The sequence below is a fragment of the Mobula birostris genome, chromosome 18 (genome assembly GCF_030028105.1).
Source record: "Mobula birostris isolate sMobBir1 chromosome 18, sMobBir1.hap1, whole genome shotgun sequence".
NCBI classification, from domain to species: Eukaryota; Metazoa; Chordata; class Chondrichthyes; order Myliobatiformes; family Myliobatidae; genus Mobula; species Mobula birostris.
In genome coordinates this window covers 21520215-21542926 of record NC_092387.1, presented here as the reverse complement: position 1 = coordinate 21542926, position 22712 = coordinate 21520215, and the positions used below count along the sequence as shown (strand labels likewise).

Genomic DNA, 22712 nt, shown 5'->3' with positions numbered 1-22712 from the left:
ATGACATGCTATTCTTCCAGCTACACTCGTTTCCTTGAGGGTGTGCTGGCAGCTGCAAATTACTTCCTCACAGGTTAACAATAAACATTGGAGTCACAGACAGTGAAGGTCAACTAGATCAGTTGGAAAGCTTGAATGGTGGCAGATGGCATTCAGACAAGTTAAAGCACATTGCAACATGTTTTGGTGTAGGACCTAGCAAATGCAGGGACTTTTGAAATTATACTTTAGGACATGATCAATGGCTCCCAATAGTAGCTACAGGTGGAAAGAGCAGAAATGACATTTGATATGTTCACATTTACAGGGTGAAATAATTGGGACATCATGTTGCTGTTGTACAAAGCATTGGTCAGACCACATTTTGACTACTGGGTACAGATCTGGTTGCCACACTGCAAAAAGGAGCAAGAGATTCACCCATGTTACCTGGAAGGCTGTAGGTCCAGGGAGATTGGATGGGCTGGATCTATTTTCACAGGAGGCAGAGGATTGACATTGGAGGTTTATAAAATTAAGGGCATAGAGCCTTTTCTTTCCCTGGCCAGGGAAATGTGGAACCACAGAATTAGAGTGCACATGTTTAAGGCAAGGTGAGGAATTTAAAGGAGATCAGAGGCAAACTTGACTGATGGCCATCTGGAATGAGCTACCAAAGGAAATGGGAGGCAGATACAACTGACATTTAAAAGGGATTTGGACAGTTACTTGGGTTGAGGGAAATGGCCTCCAATGTTAGCAAGTGATATTAACCGTGAGATGGGCAACATAGAGGTGGGCCAAAAGGCCAGTTTCTATACTGTACAATTCTATTATTTTACAATTCAAAATCAAATGGGTATTGATGGGCATTGAAGAGGGGGAAATGGTACTGCTCCCCCCCCCACCCAAGAGCCAGTATGAACCCGACAGGAAAATAAATCTTGCGACATCAAGTCAGTTGGTACAAAAGCACCAACACTTCTACCTCAAAAGGGTGGGAGCATAATGGTCATAACAAAGAGGTAGCAACTGTATTTCCCAGAACAAAGACAAACACGACTCCTATTGAACTAGGGATTTATACTTTGCTCAGGAGGCCGAAGGCTGGCTCTAATCAGAAATGCTCAACGTTGAGCTATCAGGCAAGTTTGTTTGTCTCATTAAACTACAGTCACACCAGTCCAGTAATACAAACCCATCTCTGCACTCACAACTACTACGTCAGAGCCTTAAGAGGTTGCTTTGTCTCAAGTACAGCAAAACTTAAGTGCATCATTTTGCATCAACAGCTGACACATCCAAGGATGTGTTCGGTGCAGAGGGGTGCAGCCCAAGTGTCACCGCGCTTCTGGCACCAACATAACATGCCCACAAGCTTAATCACCCCAACCCCCACATCTTTGGAATGTGGGAGGGAATCAGAGCACCCAAAAGGAAATCCATGAGGTCAAAGAGAACGTACTAACCCTCAGAAAACAGCGACAGGAAAAGAACTCCAATCAATTTCCACCCCAGCCCGCACCCTCCCCCCCCCCCCACATGTAAAGCACTGCACCAGCCACTATGCTATTGTGCCACCATCTGAACAAGCACAAGGTTATACTTTATACTTCACTGTCGCCAAACAATTGATACTAGAACATACAATCATCACAGCCATATCTGATTCTGCGCTTCCTACTCCCTGGATTACAAATATTAAAAAGTCAAAACTAGTAAATATTAAAATTATAAATCATAAATAGAAAATAGAAAAATGGTAAGGTAGAAGAAAAAAAAAAAAAAAAAAAACAGGTAGGTCCGGATATTTGGAGGGTACGGCCCAGATCCGGGTCAGGATCCGTTCAGCCGTCTTATCACAGTTGGAAAGAAGCTGTTCCCAAATCTGGCCGTACGAGTCTTCAAGCTCCTGAGCCTTCTCCCAGAGGGAAGAGTGACCAAAAGTGTGTTGGCTGGGTGGGTTGTGTCCTTGATTATCCTGGCAGCACTGCTCCGACAGCATGCGGTGTAAAGCAAGTCCAAGGATGGAAGATTGGTTTGTGTGATGGGCTGTGCCGTGTTCACGATCTTCTGCAGTTTCTTCCGTCTTGGACAGGACAGCTTCCATACCAGGTTGTGATGCACCCTAGAAGAATGCTTTCTACGGTGTGTCTATAAAAATTAGTGAGGGTTTTAGGGGACAGGCCAAAAGTGTGTTGCTATTATATATTACTGTCAACATAATCTGCATTGTGGTCTATTTCATACTTGAAAGTTGTACTGCAAGGCCTACCGCTGGATTTATTGATCACCGGGTCAGTCAGTTCCCCCGGGTTGGTGGGCCACAGGATCAGATGTCTGTGTGAGCAGGGGGCACAAGAGCCTTAAGCCTGCGACTTGGTGAGTTCAGAGTTTGAGGGCTGGGGGGTGGGAGTCAGTTTCCCATTATCAATCAACTCTGGGGCAATATTGAAGATCTTAGTCCGGTCAGAAATCCAGAAGTCAAAGCCCAATGGCTGAAGCCCTGGGCCTACAAGTCTGAAGTCCACTGGGGAAGCCCATTATTTGCAGATCCACTGGAGACCCAGAGGCCTGATGGGGTTGAAGCTCGTGGTGTGTAAGTGGGTAGATGGGTGGGAGAAAGGAAGGGGCTTGTTCTGCTGCCAGAGACTGCCATGGTGCCACCAGAATGCGTGACAACACTTGCAGGCTTAGGTTGTGCTGGCTGGTTAGGCTGCCATCAGATTTCACTCTGCAATGTTTCAAAGTGCATGTGATAAATAAATGAATCTGAATTCCAATACACTTATTTATCAGTAGAAATGCCCAAACACAAAACAGCATTAAAAAAAATCCACTCAAAACTTACTCTCCCAATGAAATCCTGCAATCTAGTGATCCATAGCTCTTTGCTTCGAGTTTTACATTTTGTCCTACTACCAAACTAAGGCATCTGTTGAAAACACATTAAACTAATCTGATAAGCATCCTTTCCAACTAACTTTTGGTCATCTGATGTTATATTTAAACTTAGTGGCATTTTTCCACAAAGGCATTCACGGAATGCACAAGACTAGAGTTGGGGAATGTAAATGTAGTTTGCAGACTACACATTTCCAATGTCACACAATTTTACTACAGCACATCAAATCAAACTGAGGTTAATGCCCACCCACTTCCAGTCATTCTGTTGCAGAAACCTTCCATTATAACTATAATTCAAATAAAGCACTAAAAGGATCAAATTAATCCTCAACACAAAACACTCAAATCTGTATATAGAACTAAATATTGAATATTATGTGGATATTTCATGCTTGTACTGTTGTAGTCCAATGTCTGAAAACAATCTACATTAGCCATGCACCTACCAGTCCAGTGTTATTAGTTAGTACGTTCCTCTAGCAACCAGCTCCTGCACCTGTAGTGTTGAAGCCTTAGAACCTTTTCGTGCTAATTTCAGTAAAGCCCATATTGAGAAAATTAATATTCTTAGAAAAGAAACTGGGGATTAATTAGTTTATTGCCAAAGCTACAAGAGAGATTTTGGTCGAGTAGAGGAAAACATGGAAAAAATGCAGGTTCTTAAAAAGCAGACAACAGAAAATGCTAACAATGATCACTGTTCTTCAAAACAATCTAGATTAGAAGTTACCTCCATGATCAGATTAGAGTAGGGGATCACCAACCCGTCGATCTTTGAGACTTTCCCAGTAGATCCCGAAGAAAAATCAAAATACACAAATACTGTTGTAATGTGAGAATTATAAAAGTAATACTAACTAGGATAATGGTAATATAGCAATATTTTCACTAAAAAGCTGTTTGTAAAGAGAGATTGTTTCCAGGTTGCGGGGGTTTCGTTCTGTTCTTTCTGCCCAGTGCGCATGTGTGTAGTTCCCCCACCATGCACGGCATTTTCAGTGTAGCCTGTGCTGCATCAAAAGATAAGAGTACAGACTGTCGCAAACATCAATATTCAGCAGCATCCCCAACCTCCGGGCCGCGAAGCATGCAGGGGAACAGCGGTAGTCGGGATGCACACAGCACATCTTTAAGAAAAAAAGCCAAAATAAACAAGCTAATTAATTAGGTGCTGCCCAGCACATAAATGTCGGCTCAGATCAGAGGCGACACAATTGGCAATCGCTCGTGATATCCTGATAGCATAGTGGAGGCTCCACGAAAGGCGGCGAAAACATACAAGTTCCATCCAGAATGGGAAGAGGAATTTCTATTTACCTTGGTGAAAGACAAGTGTGTATGTATGTTTGCCACCAAACACAAGCACTGACTAAAAGAGGGAGTCTGGAGCGGCACCGCAACACCAACCACCAGGAATTTAAAGACACCTACCCCCCAAAGAGTGTAATTCATGCCTGGGAAGTTGAGGCGCTGAAATCGGGGTTGAGGGCCCAGCAATTGTTTCCCACAAAACATGCTGCTCAAAATAAGGCTGCTATTGAAGCATCATTTTGTGTAAGTCACCTTTTGGCTGAACACAAGAAGCCTTTTACAGATGGCAATTTATTCAAGGAAGCAATGGTCATTACCACAGAGACTGTTTTAATGACTTTAAAAACAAAAACGGCATCACAACCGCAATACGTAATATACCGCTTGGCCCTGCAACAGTGACAAGGAGGGTAGAGTCATTGTCCGAGGACGTGAATATTTTTCACTACGGTTCGATGAATCCCTGGATGTAATTCGAAAAAGCTCAGCATGTTGTATTTGTCAGAATGGCTTTCCAGGATTTTACAACAAAGAAGGACTTCCTCACTCTTTTGCAATTAAAGGAAAGAACGAGAGGTGAGGATCTTTACAATGAGTTTAAAAAAATGTCCGTGAAAATGACATCCCCATTCATAACTGGTGGCAATTACTACTGATGGGGCCGAGCAATGCACGGTGTGCGCGTTGGTTTTATAGCACTAAAAGTCAGTGCCTACCTCGGGTCAACTTATGTGAAACTGCATTTTCACAGATGAAAATTATTAAATCTAAGTACAGGAGCTGACTTACTAACAGACACCTCACTAGGGTTGAGAACTTTCTCACTCCCAAACAGGGGACAAAAGTAACAGTCAAATCCCAGGACATTTGCGTTTACCCCTAGAAAGACTACCATAACCACGAAGCCTTGCGTGGGCACCTGTGTGCGCATGCGTGCCCATTTTTTAACCCCACGAATCGGTTTTGGCTTAATCTTCATTATTTCTACTGATATAGGTTGTGTATTTATCATCTCCTTCCTGCTTTTACTATATGTTAGTGTTATTTTAGGTTTTGTGTGTTATTTGGTATGACTTGGTAGGTTTTTTTTGGGGTCTGGGAACACTCAAAATTTTTTTCCATATAAATTAATGGCAATTACTTCTTCGGCATAAAGCATTTCGGCACAAAGGGTTTCATAGGAACGTTCTACCTTAGCCGGGGGGGAATATGGGACAGCTGGCAACCCTATACCTCACAGACGGTCTCAGACTGGCTGTCTGTAGTTATGAGCCAAATTTCAGGGAACTAGCAGAAAGTATTCAGCCCCAGTCAGCACACTGAGTGCAACAGTCAATTTTTATTCATTTATTTTTCATGTTGAAATAAAATTAAATAATGAAACTTAGAATTAAAGGTGTGAAGTATTGTAATATTCTTAAAGAAAGACAGCTATGGCCTGTTTGATATGCTAGGTACAGTGTTCTCTTGTTTGAAACAATTTGAAAGTTTGACAAAAGTATTTTGTGTAATTCAAATACAATTTACCCAAATAAAAGGCTTCAAATTGGAAGTACAATCTGAGCTGTTTTTTCTCTAAACGATTTAGTAGGTAGATCTTGCCTTTCACGGAGGTCGAGATAGGAGATCTTGGGCTTAAAAAGGTTGGTGACCACTAGAGGATAGCCACAGAGGAAAATGGTGATCTATTTATTTAAAAATCACAGCATAGATCTGATTAGTTCTTTAGTTTGACCTTAGTATACCAAATTTGTGGAATCCAATCTCTTAGCTGAATGATCTAATCGATTCACTACTAATTGATTTTCCAAGTTAGATTAACTGAGTGATTCAACTATGAGCCCAGATTTTTAGATCTAAGTCTCTGCAGTCAGTAGATTCCTACTCAAGATTGTTACTTTCCAACATTAGTATTGCGGGTCCGAACACAGTAAGGGATCTTTAAATTGCATGTTTGCGATACCTTGGCTCATTGAAAATGGTCACATGATGGCCATCATCCCATCTAGAAACTATCAATCAATGCATTTGACTTCTGGAGGGATTTTTTCTCCACAAGCCAATGATTTATTTTTCTTCTTAAACAGCTTCATCTACAGATTTGGACCAACTGGTTTTTCAAATTCTAAACTATTCTGGTTGGTTCTTCAAATGTTAGTAAAAACTTAACAGGGATGGAGTAAATTACCTAATCACCAGGAAGCTCAAATCACTATGTTTGGCAAATTCCAACAGTATCAACTGAGTTTAACCATCTTGAAAACCTACATTCAGAACATCAACTCTGCTTTTCTGAAGGCAATCAAGTCAAGCAGCTCTGTAAAAGAGGTTAACTACGGTGGTTTTCTTAATATTAATTCATTGTGGTAGAAAACCTTGGCTGGATATAGTACTTTGAAGGATATTCTCACATGGTTAATTAATCAATGCATCATTTTTAAATACAGTACACTTCAGAGAGGGTCATATCCCCATCTAAAGCAGAAGTGAGCATTTACATTGATGCAAACTAGTATTTCCACAGGATCAAAAGGCATGATCATCATTAGTAGTCAATTCCACAACACTTGCAATTTGACACGATCTCAGCAAGGCAGGAGTTGCTATTGAATTGCATTACAGCTATCGCCAGTCTGGACTGATACTTGAGATTCTCCAAACAGGCTGCTGGATCTTTATAAATGAACATTCCACAGTTCCTGTGCAATCTAAAAACCTGCATTTAGATTAAAGTACATATCTAGTCAGTTCCACTTCGAGATAGTTCCTTATCCCTAATGGAAAACCTCAGAATAGAGACAGTGTGTTTTGATCACAACACTATGCCAAGATAAACTCCTACTACAGCAGGAACCAAACAACTTCAGCTGACAAATTGAGCAATAGCCTTACTAAAATTCAAGGAAAATTAGTCATGATTACTCAAATTAAGAACAGGACAATATGCTAGAATAGACAAATGTGTTTGTCATCTACACAATTTACATAGGCAGAGTACTGAAGCTGTAGGGAATGAGATAATTATTTCCCCTCTTTTGTCATGTTTATCTATATATTTCAGGAAGAGTTGCATCCTCATCCAAAGTAGAATAAGCATTTTACATTGCTGGAAGCTAGTATTCCTGCAGGATCAAAAGGCATCAGAATTTAAGCAAAAGCAGGATACACAGTCTAAATTAGGAAGGAGGAGAAACTAAAATTCATTAAATAATACACAATAGTGACAAGTTGTGATCTTATCAGTTGTTAGGAGATCCAAGATTTAGGATGGAAAGAGGTTATTCACCCCAATGGCAAGTATTTCTCTCATGATTAGACCCATCAGCATACCTCAACTCTTACTGAGCCAAATGCTATTTGCTTCAATGACTTGAAGGCACCCAGCTTAAACAGTTCAGTATGAACCAGAAAAAAGTGCAACTCAGCAAAACAGGAGGCCATAACCTTCAAGAGTTTAAAAATACGGCAGGTAGAGCAGAAATGCTAATTTCAAAAGTAACAAAACCACTGGACTGTTTACTCATCTGGTTCATGGGAGTTTCTGGACAAGGATTCAGGGCATTCTTATAGTTTCCATTAAAGGATACAACATCGCAGTCAATCCCAAGGACCTCTGGTCAGTGACCGCTTGAAATAAAGTCCTTGGAATTGAATGCACCACCCCAAACCACCTGCTCCATTTGTCTCCAGTTTCCTCAAGGGCCACCACAAGACACAAGTGGATTCATCCTCTATCCCAAGATGGCATCTGACATCCTTCAGTATAGGAACTTCAACCCAAAGAACTGGACTCCAGAAGACTTAAAGACACAGTCCAATTCTACTCCCAAGGCCTTATTAGTAAGACTGTCAAAGGCTACAGGGAAAAGCCAGGAGAATGGAATTGAGGAGGATAATAAATCAGGAACGGCAGGGTAGACTCAACAGGCCAAAGGAGCAGAACTGGGCCATTTGACCCATGAGTCTGCTGATTATTCCCCCTCAACCCCTACCTTCCACCTGTTGATAATACCATATGTCAGGAACAGAATTAGGCTATTCAGTGAATGACCTTGTGGTACGTTGGGGATTTGAGCCATCAGCAATAGGCAAAGTCTTCTTAAAGGTGTCCCCAAACTGGCATCCACAGATCCACTTGCTTAATGGTATTGGTCCATGGCATGAAGATTGGGAACCCCCATCTTAAACCCCTTATCTCACACAAACCGCAGGATAATGGGCCAGATAATCTATAGTATACTGGGACTGGCATTCAGCAAATTAATGCCATGAAAACTGCCTAATAGACTTGCCTCAGTAGAAGCATCATGTTCATGAGTGCTACCGAGACCACTTCAGGAGATTCCTGTACCCAGTGTTTGAATGTTGGCTGAGCAGAGGAAAGTAACAACTGGTCCTCTATTTCCAGATTGAGTAGAACTATCTTACTGCAGAGGTCAAGAGCCGTATCATACAGAAACAGGTGAATCAGCCCATCATAGCAGCCCTGATAAAACTCCCATGACAATCACATTTTCCAAATCAGGGCACACGGTTCTGTAGTTGACAACTCCAAGTGGCTTAGTGGAGTTCACACATTCTGTGAACAGACATGTTCCTTTCCATGTCCATGCTCAATCTCCCCATATACCAAAGGTCTGCTGCTAATTAGGCATAATTTACAATAGTCAAACAGTTAGCAGCAGGAAAATTGGTGGGGAGCTGATGAGAATGGTTTACAGAAACAAAAGGACCGAAATTCCAACTGTCATCATAGGCTCAAGGGGCCAAATGGCCCGTCATGAGCGAAGTACGTATGCATATGAATACCAAGAAACACTCGATAGCAGGAGACAATGGGTCCCATTTTGAGACATATGTAAAATATTTTAAAAAGATATTATTCCTGTGTTATGGCTCAGTCAGATGTCAACATGGGGGGGGGGGGGAAGAAGAGAAGAGACACTGAAACATCAGCAAACGTAAACTTTTCCCACTTTGGAATTTATTCCACAAAAGACTGCTTCCCCCACTTGCAACCAATACAGGCATCCTGGGTAGACGTGCCCTTTGGAAACACTCAAGCAAGCTTTGCCCTCAATAGGTCCAACCACATTAATGTCACAGACAAGTCAAAGCCTCCACTTCTTCAGAAGGCTATGGAAAAAACAGTACTCCCTCCCCCCCCCAATCATTTACCAGTTTTTAAAAACTGATGTAGCATAGAAAGCATTCTGACACAGCTCAGCACACAGCAAGCAGCCTCCCCTCCCTGCCCCCCCCGCCCCCATCCATACTTGGCTGCCTCAGTTAAGCAAACATAATCAGAGATCCCACCCACCCCAGACCCTTCTTCTCACGTCACCCATTGGGCAGAAAATACATCACTTACCATCAGGTTCAAGGATAGCTCCTATCGCCTGGTAACAGATCCTTGAATGGACCTCATACAACAAGATGGATTTTCATTTTTGATTCTGCACTTTATCATTTACCTACACAAATTTTTTGGTAGCTTGATTACTGCTTTACCTTTTTCTAGCTCAGTGCATTGTAATGATTTGATCTGTATTAATTGTACACAAGGTTTTTCCACTGTACAGAAGGTAACAAAACAAACATGCAGTGTTGGATGCAAATTTATATGAAATGCAGAAAGATTATGTTAAACTCAAGTCACGTCTGTTCTCAGGACACTATGGTTTCCTTCAGCAACAGGACATTGCCCCAGTTACAGCTCAGCACAGCCAGAGGGCTGTGAAGCAAGGTGATCACATTAGGTCAGGAGTTACACATGGCCAAATCCCTTTCCTGAAGGATGTGAATCCGTGGGCTCCACCCTGCTAAAGGCAGCTAGTGCCTAGTTCTGTGGCCACCATTACTGAGACGGAAGATCAGACCCTGGAGAATCTACCGCCCATTGTGGTTACAAAGCTAGTTGCAGCTTTTCTCACATCCCAATGATGTCAACACTCATTCCTTCAGGGAAAGGAAAACAAAAATGTAATGTTTCTCATTTTAACACCACACAGAAACCAAGCCATTCCATCATTAGTCAAAGCATTAAATAACTCAAAAAAGATCTCCAGTGGGGGAAAACAAGTGTGGAAGGCTCAGACACAGCATTTCAAAAAGCTGCTAACACTTGCAAGTCAATTTATGGAAGTTTTGATCCAAAAATAGCAGTTTGGCAGCCTAGCTTAAACCTCCTGTGAATCATGTGTAGCAGTCTTATCCTGCTTGGTAAGTGGGCAGCTTGATTACAGCCAAGTTAGCATGCACACTGGATTTAGCCATACAAGGCTATTTAATAGAGGAGGTTTGCTTGATAAGACTTAACAATCCAAAAACATTACCAGTTTTGGTAGTACTAGCAGTAAATTCTAGATCTAAAATGTAAGCTTCATTCCACTAGACATGATTTAGTCTTGACTAATGCACCTGGGCAATGAAAGCCTTTAGAGGCACACTGACATTCAAGCAATTCCACACTAGTATGGCCACTTGTCATTTTGCATTGTTCTGTCTCTCAGCTACTAGATGCCCAACATCAGTTATCCACTCCAGTATTCAGCAAAGATACAGATCATTCTCTGCAACAGCAGCCCGATGAAAAGCACATCAATATAAACCAGTCCTGATGAAGGGTCGCAGCCTGAACTGTCAGCTATTTACTCTTTTCCATAGATGCTACCTGGCCTGCGGAATTTCTCCAGCATTTTGTGTGTTGCATGGATCTCCAGCATCCACAGATTTTCTCTTGTTTGGCAATATATTAAATCTATTCTTATAGTAAAAGCTCATCTTTGCAATGAAACCCTCAGCTCCCTTCAACTTTGCAAGAGCACAAGAACAAACGCAACTAATAAAATAGAAACCAATAGTTTCTATGCGGAACTAGTGAAATCAATTGAATACTGGTGAAGATTGACCAAGGTTCCTTTGAACTTTCTCCAAGAAAAAGACAAATTACAACATCTTCAAATTTAAAAAAAAACATTTACATGTAGTGTGATAGGACCAGAGATTTTATTTCCAAAACAAATTGACAGTCACTGAATATACTTTGCCAAGCAACCAAAAGCTCAATTGATAAATAAATGAATTAGGTTTCTTAAAAAAAAAACAGGAGGAAGTTTAAAAGTCAGAGCTGAACAGACAAGGACATAGGCTGCACAAAATTGAAGGCTGCAAGAAGCCTTGAATTTTGGGAGACAGGAGAGCCGAGCTTGCCAAGAGCGGGTATGCTATAATACAACTTCACATTGGAATGAGAGCCTATATTAATAAGTGTGGAGATTCTGTACATGGTGCACTGGGCAGGATTACCAAACTGATCATCCAGATGGTTGGGAGAGATCATTAACAACACTAACATATTCAAGGCTAAAACATTTGTAAGCGTCTTCAGGTAGAAGCAGCAAGAAGGTCAACCAATTCTACTAGCTTCTGTTGTGAAGAAGCCTTCCTCCACTAAAAAAGTGGCTAAAAGCAGAGGCTGGAAGGACGACTATAGAAGTGACCAACATCTTCACCGGAATGAATGGGACTCAGCCCAAAATGTCAACCGTTTATTCTTCTCCACAGATGTTGCCAGACATGCCAAATTCTTCCAGGATTGTGCACGTTGCTCAGGACTTCCAACATCTAAATAGAATCTTGTGTTCAAGATCCTCATGGTATAGCTGAAGACCTGTGCTTCAAAACTAGCCACATCTCCAGCCAAGCTGATCCTGTAGTTTCGTGTTTTATTTTAAAAAAATGCAGAACAGATCCCAAACTGAGCAACTACTACAGTCTACTCTCAATTCAGCAAAGTGGAGTACACTGACAGTGCTGTCATGTTACTAAATACCTACTCCAATGCCACTATGCTTTCACTAGGATTACTCAGCCTCCACCTAGGACATTGGTCAAAACAGACCAAATAGTTCAATTTGAGAAGTACCCTTCCTTTGGTATGACAGCAGTGTTTGGCTGAGCGTGACAGAGACTAGTAAAACTCTGATGGGTATCCCACATCTCTCCCATTTCATGTACATCTGCTCTCACCCCACCCTCCCGCCACCCCACTAAGGATAGGGTTCCCCTCGTCCTCACCTACCACCCCACCAGTCTCCAGGTCCAACATATAATTCTCTGTAACCTCCGCCACCTCCAACAAGATCCCACCACCAAGCACTTCTTTCCCTCTCTCCCCCCCCCCCCCCAATTTCTGCTTTCTGCACAGATCGCTCCCTACGTGACTCCCTTGTCCATTCATCCCCCCCCATCCCTTCCCGCCAATCTCTTCTGGCACTTATCCTTCTAAGTGTCCTTATACTTCCTCCCTCACCACCATTCAGTGCCCCAGACAGTCCTTCCAGATGCAGCAACACTTCACCTGTGAGTCGGCTGGTGTGATATACTGCATCCGGTGCTCCTGCTGTGGCCTTCTGTATATGGGTGAGACCAACACAGACTGGGAGACCGTTTTGCTGAACACGTACGCTCTATCTACCACAGAAAACAGGATCTCCCAGTGGCCACACATTTTAATTCCACTTCACATTCTGATATGTCAATCCATGGCTTTCTCTACTGTCAAGATGAAGCCACACTCAGGTTGGAGGAACAACACCCTATATCCTGTCTGGGTAGCCTCCAACCTGATGGCATGAACACTGATTTATCTAACTTCCATTAATGCCCCTCCTCCCCTTCCTACCCCATCCCTTATTTATTATTCTCCCTTTTTCTGTCCCTCTCACAATCACTCCTTGCCTGCTCTCCATCTTCCTCTGGGCTCCCCTCCCTCTTTCTTTCTCTCTAGGCCCCCTGTCCCATGATCTTCACCCTTCTCCAGCTCTGTATCCCATTTGCCAATCAACTTTCCAGTTCTTAGCTCCATCCTTCCCCCTCCTGACTTCTATCATTTCAGATCTCCCCCTCCCAAATCGCTTAGCATCTCTTTTTTCAGTTAGCCCTAACGAAGACCTGCCAAGTTCCTTCAGAAGAACACTCACTCATGTCTCCTAGAGGAAGATGGTTATAGTTGGTCGTTTCTTGGAGAGTTGCTTAACACAAACCCAACCACCCTCATCTGCTTTAATGACCTTCCATTAATCCGTGGATCAAAAACTCAATTGGGCCAGCCACAACCTGTGACTACAAGTCAGAAGCCTCACCACTTAACACCCCAGAGTCTTTTTACTTCTTACAGTACTCTGTCTTCTGTTTGCCTGCAGGGCAGCTCCAATACCTCAAGCTAGACACTATCCATCCTGAAGTGATTTCCTGCACCCAAGGGGTTGCAGTATGTACACTACACTGAGAGTTGGTACAGCAGGTACTTGGAATATCACTATTTGCAGACTCTCCTCCAACCTCTACCCTATCATTTTTGAAATATATCCATTCCTTCATTGACACCAATCCAAATACCAGCCCCCTCCCCCACGTTACAGCTCATCACGACTTCCTCAAAAGCTGGCTTTGTTCACATTACCCAATTATAAACAAAATGAGCAATTAGGACCGTGCAGAGCTCAAGTGTGATAGAAGATGCAATATTAAGAGTTTCATGCATCCTTCAAATGAAGGATACCAGGTGAATGTTTCTGAAAAGGCACTGAGGTCTGCGTCAATGATTGGTAAACAGCGTTTGGAGAAAACTTGTCAGAAATAGTTTTTAAAGACCAAGACTTCAAAGGAAATCATTTTGTGCAATAGGCACTTAAATACAACAGCTGACATCCAAAATTAATGCAGCTACCAGAGAGGAAAAGAGAATTTTAGACTTGTCACATGAGCAAAACCCTTGTGATTTGTTTTTTTTAAACTAAACCCTTGTACAAACAAACCAGATTTAAATCCATTACATCCAGTTATTCTCCTAGCTGGTGATTTAAGCACCAAGGGGCTGGTTTGGGGTCCCATCAACCTGCTAATCACCTCCAAGCAGATCATTTATATGAAGCGCACTGACACTTCTCAGTAATTTAATACAAAGTGAAATACACCGTACTGCTTCCCTCCTACAGATTCCATTGTTAACTCAGTTCGAAATGTTACTGCCCCTTTACTTGATATTTTGCAGTATTTATTAAGCACCAGGTCATATTTAACAAGGTTTTAAACAAGATAATCCTGAAACCATGCAACAAGTTGAATTCAGTTGCATTATTGTGAAACATGGAAGGCTTGGCCAAAATAATAGCTATAACCAACAGTGCTCAATTCCACAACTGGAATGTCCAATAATAGTTTTAAAAAAAAGAATTATACTGGATAGCATTGTCAGGTTATCAGTCACATGTAGACAGTGGTGAAGGCACACTGGCCTTCTGTCAGTGCACTCAGTATTGGAGCTAGGACATAATACAGGTAGGTAGTAGAACATGTTAGTGAGGCCATATCTGTAGTATTGCATACAGATTTGATTAACTTTTATAGGAAAGATACTATTAAGCAGGAAAGAGTGCAAGGATTTACGAGAGGTGATAGATAAGTTTTTGGCCCAAGTTAGGAGTAGAAAACTTAGCACCTTTATTTTTCCTACATTTACACACTTAGTCCAGCGGCCATGGAGCATACAGATCCCTTCTTTGTAGAAGTTGGCGTCTTGGACCTCTAGAAGTGGTCCACAGCAGGAGTGATTGATAAGTTCGTGGCCTGAAAGATGAGGAGAAACTTCAAACTTTCTGCATTTTCACTCAAAGAGCTGAACTGCACGTGCATATAATGAGAGCTGTATAACTCATCTCCTTCTACCCTAGGCCACGAACTTATCAATCACCCCTGCTGTGGACCACCTGGAGGTCCAAGACGCTCTCGTTACATGCACGTGTAGTTCAACTCAGTGAAAATGTAGAAAGTTTGAAGTTAATAACTCACCTCCTTCTACCATAGGCCCCAAACTTATCAATCAGCCCTGCTGTGGACCACTTCTACAAAGGGAACCGTATGCTCCACGACTGCTGGACTAAGTGTGTACATGTAGGAGGGGACTATGTTGAAAAACAAATGTGCTAGGTTTTCTAAAATTGACTCCTTCTACCTTAGGCCACAAACTTACCGATCACCCCTCGTACAAGAATGTTGATTTCAAGGGTTTGAGTTAAGGGAGAGGTTGGGCAAGCTAGGAATTTATTCCTTGGGGCAAAGTCTGAGGGGTGACATGAAATAGGTGAATAAAATCATGAAGGTCTTGGATTGCATGCATTCACTGTCCTCTCTACCCATTCCCCCCACCACCTCAGGGAAAGGGAATATATTTAAAGTGAGGGGAGAAAGGGACCCAAGAGGCAATTTCTTCACAGAGGGTGGTGTGCATGTGGAACAACCCCTAGGGGAAGTGGTTGTGGCAGGTACAACATTTAAAAGGGTACTTGGATGGACATATGGCTAGGTTGAGCAAAATGGAACCAGCTTAGATGGTTATCTTTATCAGCATGGACCACACAGGCAAAGGGCCTGTTTCCATTCTGCTTTACTCCATGAGTCTAGTTGTGACTGAAATCACCTCAATTATGCTGCAGATACACACAAGCACTTTTGAAAAAGGCAGCAATCCAGCAGCTCCTACTCAACTAAACTCCACGTATAGATTCCTCAAAGCACACACAAAACTTGGGCAAAACAGTGCCAAACTCTATACATGGTCTGCCCGTTAGTGGAACTGGTGATCTTAAGCTTTGGTCATCACTAGTTCTTCAACAATTCAATTCTTTAGAGTATGCAAGCCCAGTCTATCACAGGCAAAGCCCTCACCACTATAGAGTACATTCACAAGGAGTGCTGGTACAAGAAAGCAGTGTCCATCATCAAGGACCTCTACCATCCATGCCAAGCTCTCTCCTCACTGCTGCCAATGGAAAGGTACAGAGCCTTAGGTCCCACACCAGGTTCAGTTACAGTCATCAACCCTGCAATCGTCAGGCTCCTCAACCACTGTAAACTTCACTCACCTCAACTCTGACCCGATTCCACAATCTATGCACTCATTTTCTATAACTCGTTCTCAGTATTATTTATTATTTTGCATCTGCACTGTTTTTCTTCTTTTGCACCTTGATTATTGGAGTCATTGTGTAGTTTTCATTATATTGTTCTTGTTCTACAATGCACACCAGCAAGAATATGAATCTCAATGTAGTACATGATGACCTATGTACTTTGAAAAGAAATACACTTCAAACTTTAAGTGCAATTAACAAATACAACACTACTCCACACAGGGGAAGGCATTGTATGGAAACATCTATAATACATTTCATCCATAACTGGATTTACAAACTCTACTTAAATATTTAATTACAACAAAGGCCAGAATCGGGCTGGGTGTAAATGCACATGATGCATATCTGCCAACACTTCACCACCAGAAATTACTTGGAAACATTTGTACCTCTGGAAGAGAATTGGCATCCAGACTACTGGCACTTTACGTTTCTGTAACTAGGGAGCTTTGAATATAGAATTAATGGGTAGTGTTTGGGTGAGAATTTAGGGGATATCCAATATGAACAGTGGGGGTAGGGGTGAGCAAGCACCAAACTAAACCTGAAGCTCACATTGTACCACCCATGTAGTATCTGTAGTGCTTGTCAAAGGGACCAATAACATTGGAAAGGTTAAGCCTACAGGAATCTTTAATGAGCTTTGAGAAGTCAGTTTTCATTCATGTTTTAACAGTTACAGTTGCATAATTCTGTTACATTGCACAAATCTTCATGTGGATACTGGCACTGGAGCAAAAAAAAAAAAAAAAAATGCAGCCAGACTGGCTCAGGGTCAAGCTACAACTGATAAAGGGTCTCAGCCCAAAACATCAACTCTTTACTCATTTCCATAGATGCTGCCTGGCCTGCTGAGTTCCTCCAGCATTTTGTGTGTGTTGCTATGGATGTTCAGCATCTGCAGATTATCTCTCATTAGTCAAGCTGCACCCATGGTGGGAAATGGATAGCCGATATCACAACCTAAAATGTTGACAGTCACTGATGCTATCCGACCCAGCCAAGTTCCACCAGCAGATCCCTGCATCAGCTGTATGAGTCTCCAGACCCTGGGATTCGAGTGCAGTAGTCACAAGTTTAACTACACATTAGGGCTCAGCAAATATCCAGCTATTAATAGTAATTCAGATCCAAGAAATTATGGGACTGACTAGCCCTTTTCCCTGGAACAGGAGACCGTGACATGAGGTATAAAAATTAAGTGATAGATAAGGCAGACAGCAAGAATCTTTCTCCAGTTTGGGAAAAAGTTTAGAGAGAACTCAAGGGACATCTCTCCCACCATAAAGCGTGGTTGGAACCTGGAACACACTACTCACTTCAGCATCTAGACATGAATCACCAAACCAGAGAAGCCCATGAACCCAATGCAGCTTTGTGGCTAGGACAATGTGATCACAACAGATTCTGCAAATCTTGCGCAATACAAAAGGCTCAATGCCCTTCCTCTCCACAGATACTGCCTGACTTGCTGAGTTCCTCCAGCATTTTGTGCGTGCTCTGCTAGATAAGTACGATTAGCAGAGATATAGTGGGCTGAAGGGCCTATTTGCACTGGTTGACTATAACATGTACAAGGATGGGTAGTGAAATAGTGGGAAGGAGACAAGGAGGACTGACACACAATCTGTCAGTCTAGTTGGCTCTTGGTCCTGCACACTAATCTGTACTGAGAATTCTGGGTGCATAATGGTGCAGAAGTATCACTTCAGTTACCATACCCCTCATCAATCACAACCTTGGCTGTTGTGTTGCCTATAGAGTATGTGCTTGTTCTCCAGATTTGGTTTCTTCCCACGTCAGATGGTGTCAATTGGCTACTGTAAATTCCTAGTGTTGATAGATGGAGAAGGTGGAACTAGCTGTGAGTCGCCATGAGACATTCTGGGCTGCTGGACAGCAAGTGGGGAACGGGATTGCTTAGAGCTCGATGGGTTGAATAACACAGAATTGTACCCACAGGTTCAGATAGACATGACTCATGTAATCCCAAAGTTTCCTGCTGGGATTTCCCAGGGAAAAACCACCTTTCGAAAAGAGCAGGAGAGATTGGGTTAATGCAGCAGAATCTACCCCGTAAACCACTTGTTGGAAATTCGAACCTTTCCTTCAAGGAGGAGGGTGGTCTCCTTGTAACTGGCAGCTTAAAGAGTTACACGTGTTGTAAAAGACATGTGATTGTTTCCTGTATTCAAGGGAAACGGGATTCCGAGACCTACAGCGCCCCTAAAAACGTAACCAGATTCCTGAAATTCCTCAGGCCAGTAGCAATCTCAGAAAATTGCGGGCTGCCCATCAACACTGAACCATGTTCCGCGAGTGCGCGCAGATCTCACCCGTTGAGCGACGCTGCGTTATTGGAAACGGAACCCCATCTCCAAAACAGACTGACCCCGTCTCCGACACGTAAAATTAAGCCACCCAGGGCTGAACACAAGTGGGTACAATAAGACGACGTTTTGGGTGAATAACTTGGGCCAAAAAGAGTAACGCTCTTGAAACATCGTAGTGTCAGGACTTGGAGGCTTACAGTAAAGGTTAGGGAGAGAAACATTTTCTTTTGCGTGTGTTTTGATTCATCTGCGAAGACTGTCATCGAAAGTGGCACCCGGGGGAATTAACTCGTCTGGTAAGTTTGCGAGTGCAATTCCATCGGCATTTTATTCTGGCCCCAATATTAGCCTAAAACGCAGCTGCAGTTTCGATGCAGGAGCTTACATCACATCTTTAAGAGGCACAAGTTACAACGAACAGCTTGCTCTCACTACCTGCCTGGGAAACAATGGGACGTTTGTCTGCAAGCAATTGTATTCTCACGAGTTGCAGTGGGTTCCGCTGCTCTCAAAACCTGTAACACTCGATTTGACTCGGTCAGCAAGCAAGGGTCAGGCACATTACAGGGGGAAAAAAGTTTGTCGTGAACACAAAGAATGCACGCGGCGGCGAAGTGCGTCAATTAACTCCCTTCAGGTGGAATATGTTCGAGAATGGGGACTCCGGTCCGACAATATAGCTTTTTTTTTGCAATAAAAGTCTAGATTTGAGCATTTCCTTGTTGCCTTTACAATTAAACGGAATCCTCCGGCTGGAGGACAATTCCCTGTCCCCGTCAACCCCTCCCCCACCCCACACACGGAATTGAAGTGAAAGCCATTAAAAAGTCACACACAAAAAACGCTGGAGGAATTCAGCACCTCAGGCACCATCCACGGAAATGAACAGCCGAAGTAAAAACGTTACCAACATTCCCTTCAATATCCCGATCCACCCAGAGCAGCCCGAATCCAAATACAACCCCCGTCTTATCAATTTCAAGTGGAAGCGAGGAGCATCGCCAATGGGATAGCTCGCTACGACAGCATTAACAATGTTGGTAATATGGTGTCGATAAAGGGAACGTTTCTACTTCCGAGAAACTGCACAAATTAACCAGCTTACGCGGACAATCGGGGGGAGGGGGCAGAATTGAATGAGACAAAATGCAAAACATGATGTAAAACCAAGCAGTGACGGAATGAGTCTTACGGGCCGAGTGGTCTGTTGATACAAGATTCATGCAAAAGTTGGGGGGGGGGGAAAGAAGAGAGGAGAAGAGAAAGGGAGAAAGATGCGAATTCGGAACCAACCCTCCCCACGTGCACACAAGGAAGGGAATTAGCAGTTCTAGCATATCTGGGAGATAGCTACGGCGGAACATAAATACCCGTTCAGCTGCTTCAGCAGCGAGATGTTCTTGTAGTCGGGAAAGCGCGATCCTTGCGCTTAGATACATTTTAACTAGCGATAAAATAGTTACTTATGCAGTTAGCCTACCAGCAGAATTGAAGTAATAAATTCAATCCCGGCTGAAAGGCGAACGGGACTCCGTGGCCCAGGTTACGCGGCTTGGCACGTTTACCGATTAAATTGCGCATCACTTCCTATACAAGGAGAGGGACTCCAAACGGCGGCAGAACAGGAGTCGAGCCCGAACTGTAGCGTGTCTGAGATACCAAAACCTCAGCCTTACATCTGGACGACAGTGTAATTTTTTTTAAAAACATACTGCTGTCACCTCCGAAGTAAACAGGCATTCTCAGAGCAAGTCGGGAGATTAGCTCCCGCCGCATTTCTAACGAGCTGTTGGCGTTCATGAAGGGGGAAAAAAAACAAAAGTAGCGAATATTGGATAAACAACTAGTCTGCCTGTTGGACTAGCTAGCTTGAAGCATTTTAGATGGCGGGACGTGTAGACAATATCGCCCACGTACCCTGAATTACCAACATCGCGCCACCTTACCCTATTATCAATTAGTTTCTAATTCCGCCTAACTACTTTACCCCCTTTAAGGGGCCTTTCTCTCACCCATACACAACAATGTTAGAACAGGCTACAGCGTTTTAATTCGAGTGAGTGTGCGGATTGAGAGACAGTTCTCCGTTACTTCACTCAACATGATTAAGGGATATTTCACAGGATTTACAAGAACGAAACTTGCACATTACAACTACATTGGTTTTAAGAACCCCTCCCCCTACAAGCGCGACTATGAATTCCAGCAGATTGGAGAGGCAAAAAGAAACTGCGTGAACTCTTCAAAGAGATCGGGGTGAAAACGAAGAGATGTAGTCAAAATGCGCGCACATACACGGGTCCGCGCCCCTCTCCCCATCCCACTCCCTCCTTACCTCTTCCTCGTTATTGTTGTTGTTGTGGTCATCGCCTTTCGTACTCATGCTTAAACTTTCCTCTGGAGGTTGCCCGTTCTCCGTCGTGATCTCCAGGAGCGATAAGCGATGGTTTTCCCCAAAGCAAAGAAAATCAACTGGGGTCTGTGGTGGTCGAGGTCAGATCTGGTGTCAAAATAACAGACAGCAGAGCGGCGAGCCGTGAGGAGAGAGAATGGTTGGATTATGCTTGGTTAAACAGATAAACCATACACCACAATAGACTATCACAAAAACAATAAAATAAACCCTAAAGGTGTTCCAAGTGCATGGAGGTGCGCTGTGAAGGTGAACAAGGTAAAACAGTGTCCCTTTAATCCCACCCCTTTCTTCCCATCAATGCTGTTCACGTGCTTGTTATCAATTAGGAGCAGAATTGGTCAAAGGACAGGCGGGCGGTCAGTTCCTAGCCCGGCGAAACTCCTCTCCAATTTGATCATCAACGAGGAAGCTGGCCGGAATTTAATGTAACAATCTAGTTCAGCTGGGAGACTATCCAACCCGCCTGCGTCATGGTCTCCATTGGAAACCCGGCGCCAATCAGACCGCGCCGTGGCCCTCTTGTTTTAAAAGTTAACTTTGATGTGTTTGGTGATTGAGCCGCTTGTATATACATCGAGCGAGGAAGTCTAAAGAGCACGAGGGATGTTTAAATGGTGGAATGATTAAACCGATTGTGATCACTTCAGGCGGAGTGGAGTTTAACTTGTTGTTTGCTGGCAAGGAAAATTGCTCGTCTCTGCACCTTGTAAACATCCCTCCTCTCGCACGTTATACCCGCTGGGAAAGTAATGGTGAAGCAATGGCACGGTGTTTTCTTTCGCATTATGAAGTGAACCTCGGAGATTCGCCTTCACCAAGTATTATTCCCACGGAACTGATCCGTATTTATAAAGGGGGACTTTCCAAAAGGCAGAACTTGGGTCTGGAATGTGTAATTTTGGGATGTGTTCATTTTGGAATACAGTCCAGTAATGTCATTAGAACAGCAGTGGGTATTTGGAGACACATTAAAATGTTGTAAGGATCCCGCACTGCCCCAGATTGTTGAGTGCAGATATCATGCTGGGAGTTTTAAGTAATCCCCATTTACCGTAAATATATAAACACAGAGCGGTTGAAAAGATTTTTTTAAAACCACGCGCCTGGGCAGGAGAGTTGTACAAAGTTAATGCCAGCCTTTTCCTTCTGGTGCTATTGCGTATTTATTATACATTAATGGAATTTTGCAACAGTGTTGCAGCTACAAATATACTTTAAGAGCAAAGAAAAATCTTCCCCGAAACACGGGTATGAAGAGCCCTGCAGGGATGGGGTGCGGGACTGAAAATATTCCGACAAGGGGCGAAAAATTGCTGTAACCCGCTCCCTGTCGCTGCTGTGGAGATCCGTACATCTGAAGACGAAGAAAAACGTGTCACTTACAGGCACGGTAAGCACTTCCAAGTAGTGGCTATTGATTGGTGGACACCCGGAGCAAAGGAACTAGCACTCTCTGACCTTCAGAGACATTTCAGTATATTTTAGGGAAAAAAGACTTCGTAATGTCAAAACCGCCGGTTAAATATTAAGATTTTTGTTTTAGAGTGTCACTTCTTGGTGGGGGGTGCGCGGAAGGAGGATTATTAGAAGCTTTGAAAAAGTTTGGTTCTCAGGCCTGTGTGCGGAGTAATGCGTGATTGATTAAGCATTTATTCAGTTTCGAACTCCATATATAGGAGCAATTAAACCTCCGACTCCAAGAGCTCATTGTTTCCTGCCTGGATTACTCCCAGGAGATGGAGGTTCGAGACAAATTTAGGCATTTTTGTGTGGAATTGGGAGGGCAGG

General features: G+C 43.1%; 1 protein-coding gene across 1 annotated transcript in view; it reads right to left on the bottom strand.

Moving 5' to 3' along the window:
- The window catches only part of LOC140212004 (RNA-binding protein with multiple splicing 2), a 125726-nt gene extending 104376 nt beyond the window's left edge, over nucleotides 1-21350 (bottom strand). Inside the window, exon 1 of the mRNA XM_072282350.1 lies at nucleotides 20844-21350. Coding sequence (XP_072138451.1) covers nucleotides 20844-20891 — 48 coding nt within the window. The 5' untranslated portion in view covers nucleotides 20892-21350. The remainder of the gene's footprint in view (nucleotides 1-20843) is intronic.
- Between the last annotated feature and the right edge of the window lie 1362 nt (nucleotides 21351-22712).